Source organism: Mirounga angustirostris, unplaced genomic scaffold, assembly GCF_029215605.1.
Source record: "Mirounga angustirostris isolate CCGP_5_RB_7025 unplaced genomic scaffold, mMirAng1.0.hap1 SCAF_8, whole genome shotgun sequence".
Lineage (NCBI taxonomy): Eukaryota > Metazoa > Chordata > Mammalia > Carnivora > Phocidae > Mirounga > Mirounga angustirostris.
In genome coordinates, this window is record NW_026991716.1 from 33,865,782 (window position 1) to 33,890,087 (window position 24,306).

The window sequence follows — 24,306 nt, forward strand, 5'->3', positions numbered from 1 at the left end:
TGAATGAACCTACAGTCCAGTGGGGCAGAGAGGCACCTTCCCCCCTCCACATAAATCACACGGCTCACTCCATGGTGGCACTGTGACAATCCAGGATCAGTCTGTGACTAAAATAACAGAGGCGTCAGACCAATTAGTGTCATTAGACCGCAGGAAGAGAGGGAGGGAGAGATGGTTTCACTGACCCCTGGCAGCCTCCCCTCCGTCTGGGTCTGCACGGGGGGTGCTGGGGGGCTGGGCTCAGGGTGAGGCGTGCAGGTGCCAATGGCACGTCCCTCTCGGCTCAGGGCTGGAGCTTCTCCACCAGTTCCGCAGCTCTGGCGCTGGCCTCCCACAGCCTGCCTCCGCTTGGCTCCTTCCTTTGCCCTGGCCCCAAGCGTCCTTCCTTGATGTCTCACAGCCTTAGCTTCCGGGGTAACGCCTTTCCTCATTTTCACTTTCTTAATTGGTATAGTCTCCATGCCAAGCCCTACTGTGCTCTGCCTTGCTCCAGCCTCCCACTCCTGACCCTCCTGGTCCCGGTGCTGGGAGCAGAGTTGGTGGGAGGGTACGTGTTTGCTGCTCTGGGCCCCCGCTCCGGTCGGCCCTGCCCCTACGGCTTCTCCCAGCGAGCCCTGCCTGATTTACTGGCCACTGTCACCGTAAGTCTGTCTGGTCATTGCCATGGTTCTTGCTGCCCACTCCCTCTGCCAGGCCTCACCAGCCCTGTTTGCCTCTTGAAGATGGATTAACTCTGTGCTCCCGTGGGACCTCCACGTGACCACTTCAAGTCCCCAGTCACCCTCTGTGCGCAGGCTGCATTTTTTCTGCCATAATTAACAGACAGTGGTACTGATTGGAGGGCAAGACAGCGTGTTTGGGGGGCGGTGGACAGGTGGTGCCATGCCTAAGCCCTGGAAATGGCTCCCAGAATAGTTTTGGCTTTAAAAATGCTTTCTGTTGTCTTAAGCTGGGGACTCACCTTCGCAGTGCCCTGTCCCCCATCCTGAGTTCTAAGCCAAGCATTTCCCCTTGAACATCTTCCTTGATTCCTGAGTGCCACCCCCACTGCCCTCCAGCGGCAGTCAGACCATGACATTTACTCAGCAGACGGGAGCAGCCTGGCTGTTCTTTATTGCCTTTCCCTTGGGCTGAGGGAGGAACCAGCACACAGTCCTTCTGGAGACCCAGGCCCCACAGCAGAACCAGGAGGCGAGAGGGGCTGGGCTGACAGGAGGCCCTGCTCCAGTGTCTGGGTTGGGGAGAAATGCTCCTGTACCTTGGTTGTCTTGAGGCTTATGGCCTGGTTGGTGGTGACCAGGGGGCCAAGGGGAAGCCTGTGCAGACTGGAGAAATCTCAGGCTCACATGGTCCAGTAGGTGTAGATGAGGGTCAGGAGAATGAAGATGGCCACAGACAGCAGCATGTTTTTCCGGTTCTCCTGCCGAAGCAACTTTAGCTCCTTCTCTGGGAGAAAACAGGGTGGTGAATAGGTAGTTGGGGCCCATCTGCTACTCTCCTCTGCCTCGCCTCTCTGGCAAATGGGTGTACATGCTGTTGAGAGCAGAGGTGTTCCCGCCCAGCTTCTCTACTTCCTTATCCACAAAAATGACTGTCCTCCTTGATCTGCCCAGATTCTCACCACCTTTTGGCTACAGATCCTGGCCCAAAGGAATCCCATCACCCAATGCTGCTCAACCATTTTTCTTCAAACGCAGTGGAAGTTGAGGATGGAGTTTGTGAGGGGGTCATCAAAAAGGCCACACCTGATAGCCAAGCTAGGTGTTGGCATGGCATCACCAGGTGAGTCCTCTGGCCTGTCACTGCCGGTGGGGGGTGGGCGTGGGGTGCTTCATGGTACTCATCCTTGCAGGGGGTCTCATCTGGCCAACTAGAAACTCAGGGCAGCTGGGACTTTTTAGGCCCGACACTGGAGTAGGTACAGGGTGGGGCCACGCCATTGGTGCTTCCGGTCTTGCCCCCTGCTGGACACCCAGCTAAGCAGGAACTAGCGACGCTAGAAGGCAGGGAGTGCCCACAAGGTGGCTGGGCTCACCTCTAGAGAAAGCCAGTCCTATTCTATGGCCACAGGGCATCCATTCATCCCCTTGTGTGACATGCAGGTGGGCGGTACTGCTACCCCTCAGGTAAACTGAGGGCTGGTGCTACGATTGTAAAAATTGCTAGCCTTGAGACAGAACGGATATCCCTTCCCTACTTGTGTGGACGGGCAGGTACCTGTAAATCAGCTCTAGGCAGGCCAGACTGAGACTGGGGCCCAGGTAGAGGTGTGTGTGCACACATGTGCTTACAGTGTTGATTCAAACTCGTCCCTCTGGGACATTCCCCATCATGTGGACTGTTCTGGGGCTGATTCTTAGCAGGTCTGCTGTCTCAGCGGGAGAACAAAACCGAGAAGTCTGAGGAACCTCTGCAGACCATCTTCCTCTCAGGCTGGCTGGGGCAGGGTTGGGGTAGGGCTGGTAGTAGCCGCCCTCCGGCTCTGCCCCCAGCGCCCAGAAGGTGGCAGCATTGCTCCACCCACATAGCCCCTCCTTCACCTCTAGGGTTTTCCTGGAATGGAGTGTGAGGTGGGAGGGGAAAGAGGGGCAGGGGAGGACAGATCTCCCAAGTCTGGGTGGATGTGAGAGTCTCTTCTGGACCTGACTACAACCATTCCCCTTCATCCCACAGAGGAAGAACAGACCCATAGGCCTCTCCATCTCCCCTGGAACAAAGGAACAAACCTGCTCTTCCAGGCTTACAGTGGGTTCCTATAGTCTTGGCAGAGGAGTAGCAGGGGGCAGAGGAGTTGGGGGGGGCAGAGGGGGTGGGAGTGGGTTGTGGGGTGGGGGGGCGGCTCCCTCCCAAAGAACCCTCTTGATCCCCATGACCTGGTGGGCTCCCTGGGCTGTCTGTCCCCTCCTGACCCTGGGACTGGAGGATGGGGCTGGTAAAGGAAGGGAACTTTCTTACCGTAGTTGGAGGCTTTGCTCATCAGGTGGTTTTTCTCCTTCTCCAGAGACTTCCTGTGAGGGGAGAAGGAGTATTATGGCTCAAGCCCTTTTCCGTCCTGAGGGGCAGCTGACACACGGGGGCAAGATGGACGAGGGGAACAAGGGATCTCCCGTGGCAAGGGGTAGGGTGATGGAAGCTCAGGGCCAGGGCCCCAGGATAAATATGAGGGGCTGGAGGAAGGCGGGAGTCCTGGGCAGACACATTACCTGGCCTCTGGGCTCAGCTCCGCCCCATAGAGCCTGGAGTTTACAGCCTCCAGGTCTCTGCGACACTGCGACAGCTTCTCCTCCAGCCCATCGATCTGAAACATATGGCACAGCCGGCAGATAAAGATGGGTGACAGAGCCTTAAAACTTCCAAAACAGTTGGGATCCTGGGATGGGGAGGAAGGAGCCTCTAGGAGTCTTCTTGGACAGCGCCCTGCCTCCCCTGGCCCTGGCCCCCCAGCCGCTTTGTTTCGCACAGTGGAAACAGCTCACTCAGCGGCCCCACCCCTCTGGACCAAGCCTGGGTTGGGGACAGACAGGAGCAGTCCCTCAGGCAGCCCTGTCTCCCCAGCACACGCCCCAGCTGCGCCGGCTACACAGGCCTAGCCTAGGATGCAATGAGGGGCTGCCTTTCCTCAGCGCTCCACACACGTGGGGGATGGGGGGATTAGACGTCTAGGGGACAAAAAGCAGAGGTATTTTTTGCATTGACACACTTCTTAAGGTAGTCTTAAGTTGCTAAATGTATTTTCCCATGAGAATCAATAAAAATCACTGAGTGTAAAAAAACAAACAAACCACAGCTCAAAAGCTTCTTTCTTTCTGACTTGGTTCTTGTGCAAAAACATTATCAAGGCAGCTGTAACTTGTAGGGCAAAATAGCTAAGCTCCTCAAAGGCTGGCTGCCAAAGGTATCAGTTTTCCCATTTGTTTTGATTATAGTTTCAGAGCTGTGTTCTTGGGCAAACAACATGAGTTGTGGGAAAATATTTTGTAAAATACTGGACTGGATCGTCCAAACCTGGTTCCTGGTATCATACATGTGGCTTTGAAAGTTCCTCTGTCTCCAGGTGTCTGTCTCATCGGCCACCTCTCTGGGCCTGAGTCTGTTCCAGTATCTCTGCCCTGTTGGCAGAGCCCAGATTTCGGTGGGTGGGAAGGTTCAGAGGGCCTTGTGTCCCTCATGGCAGCTGAGTGAATAGTGCTTCAGGTCCTGGGGATGCTTGATTCTCCATCTGACTTCACTTACTCTCACCACATCCCTGGGAGGAATAGCAAATATGACCTCTACTTCACAAATGGGAGCCTGGGATCCCCAAAGGGAATGACTTTTCTGAGACAGACTGGAGTACCTCTCTCCTCATTGGCCTCAGCCAGTTCTTTATCCAGTCCCTTCCAGAAAGGCCCCTGTGGAGACGGTAATCAATGATTTCAAGTGGGGATCCCAGAGTCCCAGGCGGCTGTTCTGGGGCCCGTGTCAGGAGAGATGCACTTGAAGCCTTCTGCCCCTCCCTGGCCAGCACCTACCCAGACACTTCTGGGTCGGCCACTGTGCCTTGTCCCATACCTGCCCCAAATGACACACCATCTAGTCCCTTCCCTACAGCCTCAGCTGGCTGCCAACTCCAGGTGCAGAAGCAGGGGCCTGTGGGAGGGAGAAACTGAGGAGCCCTGAGTTGACTGCCTGGTTAATTGTACTGTTTCTCTGCTAACTGGCACCAAAGATAGGACTGTCCTGGGGAACAGCCTCAGCAAGGAGCTGGGGCCTGTGCCTGGGGATAGTAACAGCCTGATGTGATGGTCAGTGGGGTGGGATGAGAAGAGCAGGTGCTTCAGGCCACCACATGGCCCACTTGTCACAGCAGCACGCTCAGCCCAGCCCCTGGGGACCGTGCCACCCCACGGTGTAGAAACCACAGGCAGGGCACCAATTCCACACTAGGTCCCAAAGCTTAATTCTTGAAGTGCTACCTCCTCCACAAGGCCTTCTCTGCTCCCCTCGGCTGGAGAGGTAGCACATCCTCCCCTTGGCAGATGAACCAGGCCTTCTCTCCTAAGGCTGACAGCACACTAGGTCATTCCAGCTAGGAGCGTCCTACCTCACCTTCCTAGACTCTGGGACCCCTAGGGCCTATGGTGTAAACTCGTAGCCCAGGGATCGAGTGTCACCCAGATTGGCCCATTCCACTTGTGTGACTGCCTGGCTCCTAAGGATGCCTGACTTTGTAGCTCCTATCCTAGAATGGTGGCCATCAGTCTCTCCTTTGTGGTCACCGCAAGGCCTGGCCTGCTGCAGTCTGTGTGTGTAGCCATGGAGGGATGACTCAGGTTGGACATGGATGGGGCTGAGGAGCTAGGGACAGATCTAGACCTCACGCAGCAACTCGAGCCTGAAACCCTCCCTTAGTGCCCAAACCTCGAAGAAGCTAGAAGGAGAAACAACTATACTTGCACACAGATTATATGCTTTGTGGATAACCCAGTGCAAATCTTTAGTCCTAGGTTAGATTTTTTCCTGCAGCCCCTTGGGCCAAGTCCTAGTTCACATGTCATTCTGGGGAGAAGCAGCTTGGGGATTTCCATCCCTAAACACCTCTGGAAGGCTACCAGGTGCCCAGACAAGTGGTAATTGGCCCAGAACAAGGCTGGGAACTCATGCTAAGCAAAATCTTTAAATTGAGGTTGGCAAACCACAAGTGGCCAAGCCAATCTGCCTTCGTGCTCTGGGCAGGGCCTGCGGAGCGGGCAGTCGGAGGCCTTTATCTGAACAAGCCCAATTTATCTGCAGTTCCACTGAATATCCCCACTTTCATTTACCACTTTTTAATGAGGCTTAAACGGACGAACACAAATCAAGGTTTTAGGGACTCAAGTTCTAACCTCCCTCTATGAATATTTATGTCCTGCTGACAGCTCTCTCTCATTCCCTTCTAAATAGCAAGTTCCCCTTTTTGTAACCCAGCTGCTTGATGTGGGCTGAGTGAGGGGAGGCTGAGACTGTCAGGAAGCTCTTCAATAGGCCACAAACCCGTCCTCAGAAGGTGACCCCGCTGGCAGTCAAACACCCTGCAGCAGAAGCTGGCTCTCGAGCAGCTATAATAATGGGTGCAAAGATTCAGAGTGACCTGGCTGTGGCAGGGAGGGAAGGTCAGGATGCATCTTTTAGTTGTGACTGGGGTCAGGAGTGGTGCCTACAGAGTGGGGCTGGCTCAAGATGGGCCAGAAATGGGGGAGAGGACCCAGAAAGTGGGCCTTAAAGGCAGCCCCTCCGTGGGTTTTCAGTCAACTCTCGATGGCATGCATGTGGATTATGCACTTCGCAGATTCCTCAGTGCAAATCTATAGTCCTTGGGTAGCTTTCTCTCAGCCGCAAGGCTAAAGGCAATAGAGGACAATATAGCCAGGACAGGAGAGAGGGCACAGGGTTAGGACCAGAATAAGAAGACAAATGTCAGGAAGATTCTAAAAACATAGGGTCAGAGCTGGGCAAGCAGTTCGGAGCCCAGTGCCCAGAAGCCTGAAATTGTGGGTCCTGAGAAGTGTGGTAATGAGAGGATGGGCTGTAATCAGGTGCCTCAGCTTGCTGCTCACTTGCCCTCTAAAGGACTTCCTTAATTCTATGCCTCATTTTATTCATGTGTAAAATGAAGTTAATGTTTCGTATTTCAAAAAGTTGTGAGGATGCTATGAGGCGATATGTGTAAGGTGCTTAGAACAGTGCTGAACACACTCATAGTAATTATGAGTTAAATAAGTGTGTGCTGTCATTATTAGCAAAGGATGGTTTTCACTGGTTCTTTGGGGAACAGAGAGAAAAGTGAGTTAATGTGAGGTTCGAGTAAGAGGAGGAGACAGAAGTGGGGGTGTGTGATGGAGAGGAATCGCCACTCATCACTGGCCGGCAGCAGCAAGGAGAGACCATCTAGCTGGGATACGGCCATCCTGAGTCTATGGAGGGGTTCAGCAGTGGGGTTGGGGGGGTAGGGGGCCCGCAGGGTAGCCTATCAGAACAGCACTGCCTCTGAAGTTAGCTGGCTCAGAACACAGCATGCTGGGAACCTCATGTTCCTGCCTGGGGATGAAGCTGGGCCGGGCTCGGCTCCGGAGCCAGCACCAACTTGCTGAGGCTGCGCCTGGTGGCACCCAACGATGAGGTCCGGAGCAGTGTCTAAGGGCAGACAGACTCAGTGCAGTCTGCGTGTGAATGGGCATCTGAGGAGACACGGAATGGCAGGTGGGGCCTGGCAGATGGAGACCATGTTTACCCACACCGTGGCTCTGCAGGGAGCAGGAATGTGAAGCCCCAGGACTAAGGCAGAAAGAGGCCCCACCAAAGAGACTAGACCAACTCTAGCAGGAAGAGAAGGTTACACTCTGGAGGCCACAGAGGCTCCCAGGACTCCTGCCCAACAGGCTGGATACAGGGTCAACAGGCAGAAGAGTGTGGCTGGCCCAAGAGTGGCTCAGGTGCGGAGACTTTCCTGGAGCCATCGGGGGCAGCACTGCCGGCCGGGACCATCCGCGGCAAAGCGCTAACAACCGGGGTGGGGACTGAGCCGAGGCACTCATTCAGGCACAGTGTGGGAGCGAGAGTGGCTACCCCCAATGTGAAGTTACAGTACAACATATCCGCGCATTACATGTGTATTCAGGAGACCAAGTGTCCCGTTTTTATACAGGGACAAAGGACACCGCATCTCTTGGAGACGATGGTGAGCAGGTGAAGCATGGCTGCAAAGGGACACAAGAAGTCAGAAAGGTGGTGGTGTGAGCTCTCTACCAGTTAGCAAAGTGTGCCTTCTGGCACTTCACACACAGTCGAGGGCTTGGTAGGTGTGAAAACGCACGTGCCGTGGTTCAGGGGACCGAGAGGTAGGTGGTGAGTGTGCAGGGTGTCCTGGTAGGACAGCTGGTTCTTCACCCCGAGCCCAGACCATGGGGACTGCTGGTCTGAGCCCAGAAAGGAAGACGCAGAGTGGGAGGGAAAAAGTATATAAGGCAGAGAGTGGGAAGGAGCTGAAGGTCCCAGAGGAGGCCCTGGATCGGGGATCCAGGAAGTCTGCACTCCATCAGGAAAGGCCCACGAGTGATTCTACCGCACACAGGATGAGACCCGCTGCCCTTCTGCCCCACACACAGACTGGGCAATCAGAGCCTGGAGCCTGGTGGGCGGCTTCGAGAGTGGGCAGAAGAGCAGGCTCAGTGAGAAATTTAGGACCAAGGGTTCTCCACGGGGGAGGGGGGGGGAGGAGGCATTTCCTGCATAAGAATGTGAAGTTCTGAAGTCAGCCCAGCAGGCAGCAGGCAGTCGAGGTTGGCAGAGGCCCCACCCCAGCCAAGTGGGGCCGCAGATCCTGTGGGAAGGTGCCAAGGGAAGCGAGGGCTTCTCCATTTCCAGTCACCAGGGGCAGAGACTTCCTGCAGCCCTCCTCAAGTGCCCTTCAGATGCGGCTCCGAGTGCCGCGTGCTTCACGTGCTGTACCTGCTGGTCAGGAGCCCTGTGCTAGCTAAGCAAAATCCCCTCTGCCAGCTGACTTGGGGAATAACACCTTATTCTCAGAGCTTTAGGGAAGTCTCCCTGGGGTCCCATAACGCCATAAAACCACTGTGTTAAGAGAAACTGTAAAATTCGTCTGAAATCCCCGTGAGGCATCTTTCAGGAGTGTGGAACCTCCTGGAACCGAAACCCCGAGTGAGGCCTCTTTGGCGATGGTGAACCCGAGTGCCAGCTCACGCACGGATAACTGCCCAGCACACTGGTCAGGTCAGGCCCCATGGGGGTTTGGGGGCCCGCTCCAGGTCTGGCGGCTGCCGGGCCCTCGTGCACAGCTCGTATCCTGCTGACAGGCACGAGCCACACTCCCTGCTGCAGGTGCTCCTACTGAGGGTGGCTGAATGGTGCTCCCGTGAGCATCTTGACAGCCTGGGAGGTGGCTCCCACCCACCCCAAGCCACTGTCTAGGGCCAGGCTTTCTTCTGAGAAAGTGCAGAAAGCACCCTCAGGACTTAGAGCTCTGGGTTACGCAGGCCACTCTGCTTTCTGGTTTAGGAAGTTATTTCTGGCTTTCCCAGCCTGGCTCTCAAGAGCTTCTGGCCAGTGACTGCCAGAAGTTGCTGGAACAGGTTAACTCAGGAGTCAAGCAGTGGTCATGGGGCATATCCTACAGCTGCCTGGCCAGGTACTTGCTAATAAAGAGCATGGTGTGGGGGTAGCTAGATGGCACAGCACAAGTCAAAGCAACTTCCAGAAGCCAAAAGTCCACGCAAAACTAAACCACACTACCAGCAGCAGCCAGCACTTCTATAGCATGCACTGTATGCCAGGCACTGTTCTCAGCACCTCACTCACAGAATGCTCACAATAACCCTATGAGGGGGTAGGAGTAGCATCAGTCAGCGGTCCCCCCTATCTGCTGGGAACACGCTCCAAGACCCCAGTGGATGTCTGAAACCACAGACAGTACTGAACCCTATATATATATATATATATATATATATAATGTTTTTTCCTATACACACATACCTATGATAGTTTATGTATTAGATACAGTAGATTAACAATAGCTAATAATAAAACAATTACGACAAAAGGCCATATATAAAAGTTATATGAATGCAGTCTCTCAAAATATCTTACTGTACTGTATTCACCCTTCCTGTGCTGATACGAGGTGAAAAATGCCTACGTGATGAGGTGATATGAGGTGAAGGACGTAGGCACTGTGACACAGCGTTAGGCTGCCATCCACCTCTGACAATGTCAGAAGGGGGATCATCTGCTTCCAGGCTGAGCTGACTGCGGGTAACTGAAACCTCGGAAGGTAAAACCATGGATAAGGGGGAGCTCCTGTATTCACCTTTTGCAGATGAGGAAGCTCGGGCCATGGAGATGAAGTCATTTGTCCGGGGTCACAGCGGGTACATGGGGGGGGGGGCTGGGCAGTCCGAGTCTGTGCTGTTAGCTGCCGCCCCACATACTGGCCCTAAGCCACTCAGCTCCTGGGAGTAACCACCACTCCTCGTACCCCAGGCCAGGCGCGTTGTGGCAGCTTCGTATAGGCTACCGATGTCTGCGTCAACTCTGCAAAGAAGGGACCGTTTCCGTTTTAGAGAGAAGCAAACTCCCAGTGTAGATTTTAAGCAAGGTCATGTAATTGGGAAGTGGCAGAATTGAGGGTCTGAGTCTGAGGTTTTCCTGCGTCAGAGCTTATGTTCTTTCCAACACTTCAAGCTCTTTCTCCAAAATCCCTCATGAAAACAGTCATGACAAAGAAGGGTTCTGTGGAACAAAGCCATTCCACATCTCAGTCGAAGCCAATCTAAGCTTGCTGATCTGCTTTCAACAGATTCTCTACTCTGAATAATCTGTACAAGGGCTTTGGCTGCTCTCTGTCCAGGTAACAGATACTCTCTGTGAGGGAAGAACCCGACGGAAATCTGCTTGGAGACAGTGAGACGGGAGCAGAGCGCCTGTCCTCATGTTGAAGGCAATTACCGCCCCCCTCAACTTCCGGCTTCTCAAACATCCCTGGCACCCTCCCCCAGATTGCCTAAACTGCCACAGCACCCTCCAAAATTCACACAAAACAGACCCTTTTGAGAAGGAGAAAGGTGAGCTAGGTAGGCTGGAGAAGCCCTTCTTTCCCCAGTGGGTAGCAAGGCCTTTCTTTTCACGTGCCAACTCAGCTGTTTTATCTCCAGCCCCAGCAGCCTGGGAACTGGATTTCTGGAAAGTTTCACACGTCAGGGAGGCCCCAGGACATTATGGGTAAAGAGGCCAGAACACCTGTCCAGATGGTCTGTGGCAAGAGCACTGGGGCTTTCCATCTGAGGCCGTCAGGCCACATAGCCAAGTCACATGAGGGTCATGAGCCTTGATTTGCCAAGTGACCAGCCTCAAACCCCAAAGGGCCGATTGCCCTGACGCTGCTGAAGGGATGTTTTCCTGTGGAGGAGGCTCAGGGCTCTGTGGGGACAGAAGACAAAAACCTCCATCCATGTCTCCACCAATCATCAGAAGTTTGTCTCCCAGGCTGAGCAGATGAAGATCGTAAACCTCCCCAGTTTTTATTTATTTATTTATTTATTTTTAAAAGATTTTATTTATTTATTTATTTGAGAGAGAGAGAGAGTGAGAGAGCACAAGAGGGGGGAGCGGGAGAGGGAGGAGCAGACTCCCCGCTGAGCAGGGAGCCCGATGCGGGACTCGATCCCGGGACTCCCAGGATCATGACCTGAGCCGAAGGCAGTCGCTTAACCGACTGAGCCACCCAGGTGCCCCCCTCCCCAGTTTTTAATCAAGGAACAATTTTTAGGAAAAGCAGAGAGCCAAAGGGCTTGTCATTTCTCTGGAGACTCACAGCCCCCTCCTCCACCGCCCCAGGTCAGGCACATGAGGGGCCCTGCTGAAACGCTTGCAATTGGGACCTTGTGAGACCTTCTGGCGTGCTGAGCAGCTCTACAAGGAGAGCCACGTCAGTCCTTGCCTGAAGCCTTCAGCTGTCCCTGGGCCAGAACGTTGTTTGGGATTTGTTTTCTCCTCTTTCCCCCAATATAAATTTTTTTGATAAATTAGCAAAAGCTTCTTCATCGCTGAAAGGCTCAAAGCACTATTCAAGAGCTGGCATCCACCCCATGCCTTATGAATTCATTAATTAAGATGCTGGCAAACAGCCACTCCACACATGCTGACATCCAGCCGTGTTAGGTAATGAGGTTTTAGTCTCCTGACCCCCATCAAGTGGAATGGAGCCAGACACAGGCTGCCGAGAGAAATCACCTGCCCGATGGCAACCTGTCGCTTGCGCGTGGCAGCAGGTGAGGCTCATTTAATGGTCAGCGGCCCTTGCGGTGTCTGCATGCCATGAGCCCTCCTCCCAGCCCCTGGACGGGTGGCTTCCCCGCAAGGTGGTGTCCAACTGTCTGCCCCACGGTGGCCTCCTAACCTCTGACCAGTGAACCACTCAACGGGGCCCAGACGGCAGGGGCGAGGGTTCAAGTGCTTCCTCCAGCCACTCAAGCCAATTCAGTAAATATTTATTGATGGTCCACTAAGCTGCTTCTGCCCCTTGTCTTAGAAAATTGTTAGATGCCCCCCAGCCTTGTGCACAGCCTGTTCCAGAACTGTGACTCTTCATCTTTGCGTTGGAGGAGGTGACGAAGAGGACGTGACCACCGGTTAACCTGAGCCCGGGACCAGGACAATCGGAGGCTCCTGATCCCTCCACTGACCTTGGAATGTACGTTCTGCCCACTGTTCCCACAGTGGGAGCTGTTCCAAGGACATAGCCTTGAGAGACCATGTGTTATGGAGACCATCTGGACAGTATACGTGACTGAACCCAGTTAAGGCCTCTACACAAACTTTGAAGATTTGGCGGGCGGATGCGGAGGTCTATTCCTCTTACTCACTGCCCAAGACAAGCCTCACCTGTAAGTTCCCTTGCTTATTAAACCTGCCTCTGGAGTCACTTGCCTCTTTCTTGGGTCTCTCTCTGTCCTCCATGGAAGGGGGCCAGTTTGCAAACCAACAACTTGGTGCTTCTGCCTCCCTATGCAGAGAGCTTACAGCAGTGGCTTATACTGAACAAATAATTACAACATCAAGGTTCTTTCCTCTTGGGCTCATCCTGCCTAGGTAATTTTCTCCCCTCAATTTACCACCTCTTTTTCTGGTTAGGATTCTGGTGAATTTAAATGACTCCCATTCACTTTATTCCCTATAGCAGATACTATTATTTGGCCAACACAACACTGATTCCTAACCCCTCTTCCTTTGCCCACCTTCACTACAGAGGTTAGAAAAGCTCAAGAGATGCTTTCCCATACTCATTGCAGCCAGAGATGGTCATGATCCAGTTCTGGCCAATGAGATGTTCCAGAAGTCAGCTGGAAGACTCCTGGGGCAGCTTATGCTTTTCTGATAAAAGGGACAGTGTTGTGGGGCTCCTGGGTGGCTCAGTCAGTTAAGTGTCTGCCTTCAGCTCAGGTCATAATTCCAGGGTCCTGGAATTGAGCCCCACACCGGGCTCTCTGCTCAGCAACCAGTCTGCTTCTCCCTCTCCCTCTGTGAGCTCTCTCTCTCAAATAAATAAAAAGTCTAAAAAAAAAAAAAAAGGGACAGTGTTGTAATCCCTTTATCCTTCTTCCTGACTTAAAGTTGGATATGATGACTGGAGCTGTGGCAGCTATCTTGTGAATATGAGGAAACAGCTAAGAGAATGCAGAAATACCAGCCTTGAATTAGCTGAGCTTTTGAACCAATGCCAGTGGCCATTTACCTCCAAATTTGTTATGGGGAAGAAGGTATATTCCTATTTACTTAGGTCAGCTTTCTGTACCTTGTAAAGTTTCCAAACTGACAGATTTTTGTACTAGGGACCAGATCTAACCCAGTTATCCCTCTTAAGATGTCAGCTAAGACACCACACACCTGTTAAGACCCACTGGCTGTTGAAGCATCTGAAAACACCAAGCTGAATGGTCTAGCTGTGAAAGAAAAGTACAATGACCAAGTAACAGCTCATTACTATCAGAGGTTACAAAAACAGAAACAGGGTTTACATCAGCCAAAATCCTATCAGTTAAGACCGAAATGCAGCCTTTCCCTCCTTCCACACATTAAAATCAGCAAAGCTGGTGATTTCTCATCTGAATGCTCTCTCATTATTCTCTGAGAGTTAGAATTAACTCTCAGAAGCTAAACTCGTAGTCAGTCTTTTCCAACTCTGAGATCTTACAGGGTGGCAAATGAGTTGGAATAAAAAGACCTTGAGAGGAGACATGAGTGGAGGCTGCTAGGGGGTGCCTTGGTTGTCCTGGGAGGTGACTGCCCGGGACAGCTGGCCCAAGCCAGCCCTTGGGGTGAGTGCTGCCTGCTTGGTAATTGCTTCATTACAACAAGTGGAGACTGTTTGCAGGTGCTGAGATCACTCACTTGTGGGGGTTTTATTGCACTCGTCAGATTATAAACATTTTGATTAAATCACCACTTCATTGGCTCTGAGCACATGACTTTTAATAAGAGGACAATATCCACTGCTACTGAGCATCAGTGTACATTCAATACTCAGATCTGTTGGGGGCAACGGAGGAACAGGTGGGGAGACAGCCAGATGCCAAGCTTTTTCTAAGGTGCAGTTATAGATCTCGAATCTTAGAATATCCAAGCAAAAAGTAACCTTAGAGACCAAGATCACAAATGTAAATATCTACATTGGTATTGATAGGATTAAAAAAAAAGGGTGAATGTGACTGGTAAATGCACTAGGAGAGCATTTGTCCACCAAATTTAAAACATTTTAGAAACCTGTGTCAGCCAAACAAAAGACCTCTGTGATCTGTATTTGGATCATGGTCAATGAACTTATAACCCCTGATGAAATTCAAGGTCTTCATGTTACAGAAAAGGAAACTAAGTCCGAACAAGGGGGCTGGACTTAGCCATGATGGAAGACTGCAAAAGAACTATAAAGGCTACTAATAAGGGCACTGTTTGTTGCTTATCTCCACCTTGAGCAAGGCGTGTGCTACGTATTTCACACATATGGTCTCCTTAAAACACACTTGAGTCTGGGAAAGCATCTCTTGAGCTTTTCTAACCTCTGTAGTGGAGGTGGGCAAAGGAAGAGGGGTTGGAGACCCACTGGCTGGTATTTTACACATACGGTATCCTCAAAACCACACTTTATGAGGTTACAAATCAAAACCACAATGAGATACCACCTCACACCTGTCAGAATGACTAAAATTAACAACTCTGGAAACAACAGGTACTGGCGAGGATGCAGAGAAAGGGGAGCCCTCTTGCACTGTTGGTGGGAATGCAAACTGGTGCAGCCACTCTGGAAAACAGTATGGAGGTTCCTCAAAAAATTAAAAATAGAACTACCCTATGACCCAGCAATTGCATTACTAGGTATTTACCCAAAGGATACAAACATAGTGATTCGAAGGGGCACCTGCACCCCAATGTTTATAGCAGGAATGTCCACAATAGCCAAACTATGGAAAGAGCCCAGGTGTCCATCAACAGATGAATGCATAAAGATGTGGTGTGTGTACATATACACACACAATGGAATATTACTCAGCCATCAAAAGAATGAAATTTGGCATTTGCAATGACGTGGATGGAACTAGAGGATATTATGCTAAGCCAAGTCAGTCAGAGAAAGACAAATACCCTTGATTTCACTCATGTGGAATTTAAGAAATAGATGAACATAGGGGAAGGGAAGGAAAAATAAGATAAAAACAGGGAGGCAAACCGTAAGAGATGCTGAACTACAGGAAACAAACTGAGGGTTGCCGGAGGGGAGGTGGGTGGGGGGATGGGGTAACTGGATGATGGGCATTAAGGAGGGCACTTGACATAATGAGCACTGGGTGTTATATCCAGCCAATGAATCACTAAATTCTACCCCTGACACTAATAATACAGTATATGTTAACTAAATTGAATTTAAATAAAGAGTTAAGCCACCACACTTGAGGTAAAGTGCAATCTGCAGTAGAGACGGCAGGCTGTCCACTAAACATGCTAGGCCCTTCTTCCACAGGGACTGAGCTGTAGCTGGGCATGTGGCCTCCTAGCCAATGAATGCATTTCCCAGCAGCCCCTTGCAGTTGGGTGAGGTCTAGAGTCTTATCTCGCATCTTTGCCAACGGCAAGTGGGCACTCTGGGCCTATGACTTTTTTTTTCTTAAGATTTATTTGAAAAGAGAGAGCGCCTGCAAGCGAGCATGTGAGTGGGGGGAGGGCAGAGGGAGAGAGAGAATCTCAAGCAGACTCTCCACTGATCCCACAACCCACAATATCACGACCTGAGCTGAAATCACGAGTCAGATACTTAACTAACTGAACCACCCAGGCGCCCCTGGGCCAATGACTCTTAAGACAGTGATGCTTGGGGCGCCTGGGTGGCTCAGTTGTTAAGTGTCTGCCTTTGGCTCAGGTCATGATCCCAGAGTCCTGGGATCGAGCCCCGCATCGGGCTCCCTGCTCAGTGGGAAGCCTGTTTCTCCCTCTCCCACTCCCCTCCTTGTGTTCCCTCTCTCGCTGTGTCTCTCTCTGTTAAATAAATAAAATCTTTAAAAAAAAAAAGACAGTGATGCTTATGCTTCCTTCACTCTTTCCCTGCCAGTGGACACGTCAATGGGATGTGACTTAGTTTCATTCATGAGGTGACATTAAGGCACTAAGGGATGGCAGCGTCACAAGATGAGGGGAATATGGCAGAACCACTCAAGACCAGGAATTGGCAAACTACAGCCTAGGGGTCAAATACAGTCCACTGCCTTTTTTTTTTGTAAATAAAGTTTTATTGGAACACAGCTACACCCATTAATTTACATATTGTCTATGGTTGCTTTCGTGCTAAGATAGCTTATCGAAGCATAGTTGATGCTCCTTATTTATGGTAGTTATGTTCTGTAAAGTTGCTGCCAACAATGAATTAGCAAATACTGAAGCAGGTCAGATTCCTATGAGCCTCCGGTCACAACAATTTTATCAAGTGATCAATACAAAACCTTGTTTTTTGTGTGTTTCTGTTCAGAGACCTTATTTAATATATATTACTGATTCATGAAGAGTGAACTCACAGCCAACAGCACAGCACTATAACTCAACTCCGAACAAAGCCTATCTAACATATATCTCTGTAAGGCAAACACAGCCTTCTTGCACTTTAGGAAAACTAGACAGCACTTTAGCACTACACCTGAGGGCCATTTTAAGCAATAAAATCACCAACAAAAAGCACACAGACACAAAAAACATGGTACTAAATAGACCACAAAAAGGACACCTGTTTATAGTATAAGCTGAAATAAGATGGCAGAGCGTTATTTTGTTCGACCTTAGCTGCGCCTCAGGTGACTCAAATTTTTCACAGGTTTGTGAATTACTGCAAAAGCATTGCAAGTACTGATTTGGGGGTTACAAATACATTTTAGCAGGAAGGCAAATTCACAAATACAGAATCCGTGAATAATTAGGATTAACTGTAGTTACAACAGAGACCATATGGCCCACAAAGCCTAGAAATGTACTATCAGGCCATTTAAAGACAACATCTGTCAATCCCTGCTCTACCCTATTAGAAAAAAATAAACTTTCTGAAGCCACTGAATTTTAGGGTTTCTCTGTTACAGCAGCTTATTTTGTCCTGATCAGGTTATAAAGTCTATGCTTTTCCCACCACACAGTGCCACCTCATTCTACCACTCAAATTCTCTTTTAGAGGGAGGTTCGTATTTCCACCAACCTTTTTTTTTGTATCAGGTAGGCCAATATTTCTCAGGGGTGGTACTAAAACCTCCTGCAACAGCATGGGTGCGTGTAGCTGGTCAAAAATGCAGATTCCTGGGCGCCTGGGTGGCTCAGTTGGTTAAGCGACTGCCTTCGGCTCAGGTCATGATCCTGGAGTCCCTGGATCGAGTCCCGCATCGGGCTCCCTGCTCGGCAGGGAGTCTGCTTCTCCCTCTGACCCTCCCGACCCTCCCCCCTCTCATGTGCTCTCTCTCTCTCAAATAAATAAATAAAAAATCTTTTAAAAAAATGCAGATTCCTGGGGGTGCTTGGCTCTGGCTCAGTCGGTAGAGCACGGGACTCTCAATCTCAGGTTTGCGGGTTCAAGCCCCACGTTGGGCATGGAGTCTACTTAAAAAAATGCACATTACTCGTTGAAAACGTACATCCGAAGTCTTACTGAATTACTCGGGGTGGGAGACAGTTCAACTCTCCATTTTTAACAAGCTCTGCAAATTATGCTTAATGCATTCTGAAGTTTGAGAACTACTGAACTGGCAGTAAGCTCACGAAGACTATCCCCCTGTAGCTCTCTGTTAACTACCGGGACAGTAATCGAGGGAACTGTAACACAGAAGAAAGAAGACGCAGTAGAGAGAGGGCAAATCACCTGTGCTGCATCTCAGCTCCTCCATTGCTTCAGCCTGGGCTCTGCCTGAAACCTCAGTTTCCCCATCGGTTTAAAACTCTCACGGGCTTGTAGGGAGGGCTGACTGAGAATGCAAGTAAGTACCACGTAGCAGTTGCTCAATATGCTTCAATTTTCTTTCCCTTCCACATGCAGTACGTTATTTTTAAGCTCTTTGGGAACGTCATCATTCCAGAATTCTCTACAAACTCCCACAGATTCCCGAAGTAATTTTCTGGCTACGAGCTTCAGTACCCCAGAGGAAAAATTTCCCATCTCAGGGGATGTTTAAGCCATTTGGTAATACGCTAAATAATATGGGCTCTCTCACTTTTGGGGGGCCCGCAGCCACAGGTATCTACCCTTCTGGGGCGCCCAAACCTCGAGGGCCCGCCCCTTTTGCGTCCTCTTCAATCACACGTCTCCCCTCGGGGCCTCCTTATTTCCGCGTCCCGTCCGCTTCGGGGCTTCCTCTTCACCTCCACGGCTCCTCCCCTGTGGAGGTCCCCTCACCTCTGTCCCCACCTGGTGCCCCCTCGGGCTCTCCAAACTCCATCTCCCCCATCCCGCCCTCACCTTCGGGTACCCCATCGGACGCTCTCGCGCCCCTCGCGTCCCTCGCCCAAACCCGCGTCGCCCTCACTTCCTCCCCTCAGCCCCTCCTCCAACCTGTCGCCAGGCCGACCCACTGTACCCCGCCGCGGGGAGAAGGCACTAACGACGAGGCCCACCCCCCACTTGTCCCCTCACCTCTAGAGCGACGCCCAGATTCTCCCGCTTCTTTTTGGTCATGTTACTTGCCGGGATCCCCCAGTCATTATTGGACGCACCCACTGGCGGCAGCACTCATGCGCCAACCTCGTACTTCCCTCTCATTGGCCGCAGGGGCGGCGGGAGGTGGGGCCACGGGAGGTCACCACCTCGTTGAGGGGCGTGGCCAGCTTGGCGCGGCCATGTTTATGAGGGGCAACCTCTAGTTTGAGGTCTCTGGCGAGGTGGGGAGCGGAGGGTTAGATTGGCCCGGGAGGAACAATGGCCCGCCGTCCAGAGTTGGGGCTGCTCCTTTCTTTCCTCGTTCAAAACCATTTTACATCACGGAGACATTTTTTTCCCACCCCATCTTATCCTTCTGTACCCTTCATCCTTTTAGTGACCGCCCTACTTATTTTAAGGCCATCCCCTATGCCCCGTTCAAATTCTGTCCAATATTTAAGGCCCATCCTGAAGCATTGTTTCCCCAGGAAGCCCCCCCTTGAGCCTCTTGGCTCTGTGGGCTTGGATAATGACCTGTGGGTATTCCTTTTTTTTTTTTGGTCATGTGTTCTTACTCATTTGTATTGTTTTAGTGTAAGAACCACCTACAGGGGCTCCTGGTTGGCTCAGTAGGTGGAGCATGTGACTCTTGATCTTGGAATTGTGAGTTCAAGTCCCATCTTGGGTGTAGACATTGCTTTAAAAAAAACAACAAAGAACAAAAAACCTGCCTACAACCATCACAGAAAACTTATAAATGAAAAGTAACACTCGTTCTCCTACCACTCTTAACACAGTTCCTATCTTTGTTCCTGTGTATTCCCTTCTAGGCTTGGTCTCAGATATAGTATTCTACACTCTTGTAATCCTATTGTACAGTACACTGTAGACCTACGTCCTTAGAGGTTTTTTTGTTTTGTTTCATTTTTAAGATTTTATTTATTTATTTGACAGAGAGAGAGAGAGAGAGCACGAGCAGGGGGAGAAGCAGGCTTCCAGCTGAGCAAGGAGCCCAACGTAGGCCTCAATCCCAGGACCCTGAGATCATGACCTGAGCCGAAAACCGACGCTTAACCGAATTAGCCACCCAGGCACCCCCTTTAGAGATGTTTTAATTGTGACCCTATGATACAAAGTACTATGGGTATTTTGGCCCAGTTACCCATATAAGCGAAACTAGTTTCCTGATAAACACCTTTACCACCTGTGATGTACTCTGATATTTTCTATTCTAGTCTATTTCATTTAAAAAAAGAGTTGGTGGCAGGAGACCTATTAAGTTTATTTCACGACCCATTAATGGATACTGAATTGCAATTTAAAAACCAGCCATAGGGGCACTTAGGTGGCTCAGTCGGTTAAGCGTCTGCCTTCGGCTCAGGTCATGGTCCCAGGGTCCTGGGATCTAGCCCCGCATTGGGCTCCCTGCTCAGTGGGGAGCCTGCTTCTCCCTCTGCCTCTCCCCCTGCTTGTGTGCATGCTCTCTTTCTCTGTCAAATAAATAAATAAATAAAATCTTGAAAAAAAACAGTCATAGACAATTTCTCATGTCTTTCAAATCATCCTTTGTAAAAGATAGCTGTATATACTGCCAAGTGAGTCATACCATTCTTGTATTAGACATTATTCTATGGGACATTACTTCCAAAAAATGCCAAAGCAAACATCTTTGTGTACATAGATCTTTAAGGTAAATTCACACAAGTGGAATTATTGGGTCAAAGTGTATGATACCAGAATCAAACACCTTATTTCTGACCTCTCTATTGGAGCTTGTGTTTCTGTGTGTGAATGATAACCCTGACTCAAGGTCTGGGGGGTGAGGGGGGGGGGAAGGTTTTCAGATCTGTGTTCTCTTCTTGATAGAGTCATTGAGTAATGGAGCTGGAGAGGACCTGAGATATCATCTCGCCTGGCCTAACTAAGGCCCACAGAGGGAAAGTGTAGTAGATTCTGTCTGATCAGGAAGCAGGCTGTTGAGCAGTTGTTTAGAGCAGTTCTCAGCTTAACACCCAGCACAGGAAAAACTTGCTCAAGAACATTGTCCATCAACCGTCAATCAACAGCATTTATTGTCAGAACACTCTTCACAGCATTGGTTCCAATCCCAGAAAAACCAGACTTTGTACTTCCCAATTATCACAGGCACAGGCCCAGGGGAGGTGAGAAGAGAGGGGAAAAACACTGTGTTCTTTTAGAAGTGGCTTCTTATGCATTTGTTTGGCACCCAGAAAAAGCCATGGAGATCTAAGTGGGCTTCGGTCCCTTGTCTCCCCCCAGCATTCCCCTGTGAAATATTGGGCAAGCTGTCATCTTTCTTTGGAAGAGCCTCAGATTTTCCACACCAGACCTTGTCCCGTGGTTCTGGTAAGGGGACAAATACTTGAAATTGGGCTGGAATAAGAGCATGTGTGGGTTGTAGCGTAAGGGGAGTGAGGGAGACCGACCTGGACTCCAGTCCCCAGCTCTGCCACTTAGCAGTGGTGTGACTGGGGACATGACACTTACGTTTTCTGAACTATAATTTCCCATGCCTGCAAAACGAAACGAGCTCATGAGGCCAGGCTTGTAGGGTCATCGCGAGAATTACGAAGTGGTCGGTGCTGTGCTTTGTGAATGACCAGCAGGGACCCAGCAGGATTGATGCATCTGCTGTCAGCTTTCTTTCTTTCTTTCTTTCTTTTTTTTAAAGATTTTATTTATTTATTTGAGAGAGAGAGCACACATGAGAGGTGGGAGGGTCAGAGGGAGAAGCAGACTCCCCGCTGAGCAGGGAGCCCGATGCGGGACTCGATCCCGGGACTCCAGGATCGTGACCTGAGCCGAAGGCAGTCGCTTAACCAACTGAGCCACCCAGGCGCCCCTGCTGTCAGCTTTCTAGTATAGGGTTTTGTTTAGCAACTGTTGCCATTTGTATTTTTTGGTTATTATTTTGATACTGGTTTCGATGAGCTTTGACACTGTTGTAAAATACCTGTTGCTAGGAGTTTGGGGCAAATACTTGGGTGGTTTCCTGCTATCAAGTGGGTTCACAGCAAAAGGCAGCCCCCAACATACACAACATACACAACATACACAAATGTCTCTCTGTGATGTTCTCTCCACCTCTCTACTCGTCCTTCCTGTGGAAGGACCCATCAATCATGGGTTTCATGTGCCCAGGCATCACAGACAGTGTGATCCTATGGTGCTGGGGAGGCTGAAAAGCCCCAGGTGACCCACTGAGGTCCTTCTGTCCCCCTGGTACATACAAAAACCAACTTTGATTCCCATGGGGGCTGTCTGGCGAGCCTACTGCCGGCTTGGCCTGGCTTTGTGCTGGAAACTGCCCATATGCAGATCGATTACTGCGGGCCGGCTGTCTGTCTGTCTTTGTTCTCCAGTGGGCTGTGGTTCTGAACTATTTGTGAGTTTTAGAGCTAAGTGTTTAAGGGAAATAGGGCACTGCATTGGCAGACAGGAGAACGGGTTCATTCCTGGCTAGGCCGGGTTCTCACTGCATGACCTGGGACAGATAAAGCCTCCTCTTTGGTTTTCAATTTCCTCATCTGTGAAATGGGCACAGGGACCAGGAGGGTGAACTAGACAGCTTAGACACCCTAAGATTCTGTTTTAATGACCTTGTTATATGTGAAGCGTCTAGACATAAGGCGCCCTCCTTGGCTGTAAGGTAGACATATAAAATAAGAACCAATCATTACGCTCAAGCTATCTTCAATCTAGTTAGAGAGACAGACTGACAACATGAAATAAATGAACACCAGACATCATATAATTAAACGCCAGCTGTCTGGTACGTACTGTTGATGCATTAGGAGCTCAGAAAAAAAGAGAATGCTGTGGGCTTTGTGGAGGCTATGGGTCCCAGAGGATAGATGAGATTAGGTTAGGTGAAGATGGGGAAGAGGGCACCCCAGGTGGGACCCCAAGGGGCTTCCTATGCCTACAGGGTCGCCCTTTCACCTTTGCACAAAATCACTGTGTAGGCTAGCCACAGCCCTGGCTTATTTGTCATGGAGACCATTGGGTCGATTTTTTTACCCCTTGTTCCATCCTGGGCTTGTCCTGACCTGGACCTGGACCCCAGCCCTCCCCTTCCCACCACTGCCTCGAGGGCACCTTCTCAGAGCAGGAGTGAGGGAGAGTGGAATCGTTCACTGTCAGAAGCATTTCAGGCAGGAAATGAAGAATTTCGTAGGTGGTTAAAAATACAGTGGAGGCTGATTTATGTTTGCATTTTGTTCCAGGACAGCAGATTATAGCCCAAGTTCTGAGGCAAAGGCAGTGGTGTCTTTACGGCCTGCTTGGATCAGTTTTATGTCTTGGTGGTTTTTATATGTTTCAGTGAAGCCAAGATGCTCGAACTTTTTTGTCCTGTACTTCACTGGGGAACTCATGTACCACTCATGCACCCAATCTCATTTTACCAGAAAAAGAAAACCAAAAGAGATGAGAGGGATGTTTTCGCTTGCTATTTAATTGGTATCAGGTTTTTAGCTAAATGAAATCAAATCATAAATGATGAATCCACATGAGACCCTGAAGTAGATGTCAAGTGACATCGTGAAAACGAAAGGACAGAGATCTAAATAGTGTTGAATATGCATATCCATGATATATTAATATCAGTAATATCCTCTTGATCAGATATCAGTGCCAAGATAAGCTGTGTGAGCTTTCCCAGCATGCTGTTATGTTTTCACCTTAATGGCTGCTGTACCTTTTGTAACTGATCCTGCTTCCCACATTTTTGTTCATGAGAAAGCTCAGATCTGAACTTGTTCAGGGATTTGGAGCATAAGTTTCCATGTACCAGCATTTTCCCTGGCTTTATTTTATTCTTCTACCCTTGTTTCCCTTTGCTCTTATCACTTTATCTATTTTTATCCCACTGTATTGTGTGCATCTTGGTAAACTACCTCAAATCCTTTTTTGGAACACAAAGCAGCATAAATAAATCAATAAATACATCCTGTGTCTGTAAATACGGCCCTTTGTTCTTTCTAAGGCAATTTTCACATCCATTAGCTCTGTGGTCCTCACACACCCCTGTAAGGGAAGTTGGGCAGATGCTCCATCGGCCCCATTTTGCAGGCAAGGAAGCTGAGGTACATCCATGACTGAAGTGGCTTGCAGAAAAGGACAGACCCACTCCCCCATCTATCTAGAAGACCACCTGAACACCTTTGAAGAAAAACACAAGAATATGAAACTAACAGCCCACCAGGTGACTTTTATTACTACATGTGGGTTGAGAAGGAGGAAGTCAAGTGTGGAGTCACCACCTGGAGAGGACATAAACTGGGGTGACCACTGGCTTCAGAGCTCTGCCCTCCCCCTACCCCCGCAGAGCCCACATCTGTGTTGCCATCTCCACTGCCCCTCGCTCCCACTGCTCACATGGGTGGCATGTGACCCAAGCTGGGCAGCCAATCATAGAATCACATGCTCTTGGCTGTTGTGATTGGCTCAGGGGAGAGGACACATGACCCGAACTGGGCCAATGGAGTGCTTCAGTGAGATTCTTAATCTCTAGCTGGGAAATGAAATCACATCTCAGCTCTGGTTGTAGAGCTGTTGAGATGTGATCCTGGGAGTGCTGGCGGCTGTACTCTCTCCCAGGAGAA

General features: G+C 50.2%; 1 protein-coding gene across 2 annotated transcripts; it reads right to left on the reverse strand.

Moving 5' to 3' along the window:
- Positions 1-1,077: 1,077 nt before the first annotated feature.
- On the reverse strand, positions 1,078-18,796 carry CCDC167 (coiled-coil domain containing 167). Of its 2 annotated transcripts, none has more exons than XM_054506435.2 (4): positions 18,677-18,796; positions 3,204-3,298; positions 2,956-3,008; positions 1,078-1,441 (listed from the first exon to the last, which is right to left on the reverse strand). In XM_054506435.2, the coding sequence occupies exons 1-4, from the start codon at positions 18,716-18,718 to the stop codon at positions 1,083-1,085; spliced, it is 549 nt and encodes a 182-aa protein (XP_054362410.1). In that variant the 5' UTR covers positions 18,719-18,796; the 3' UTR covers positions 1,078-1,082. The 2 variants fall into 2 exon arrangements, with proteins under 2 accessions (XP_054362410.1, XP_045725754.1); XM_045869798.3 differs by having other exon boundaries at positions 1,078-1,446.
- Between the last annotated feature and the right edge of the window lie 5,510 nt (positions 18,797-24,306).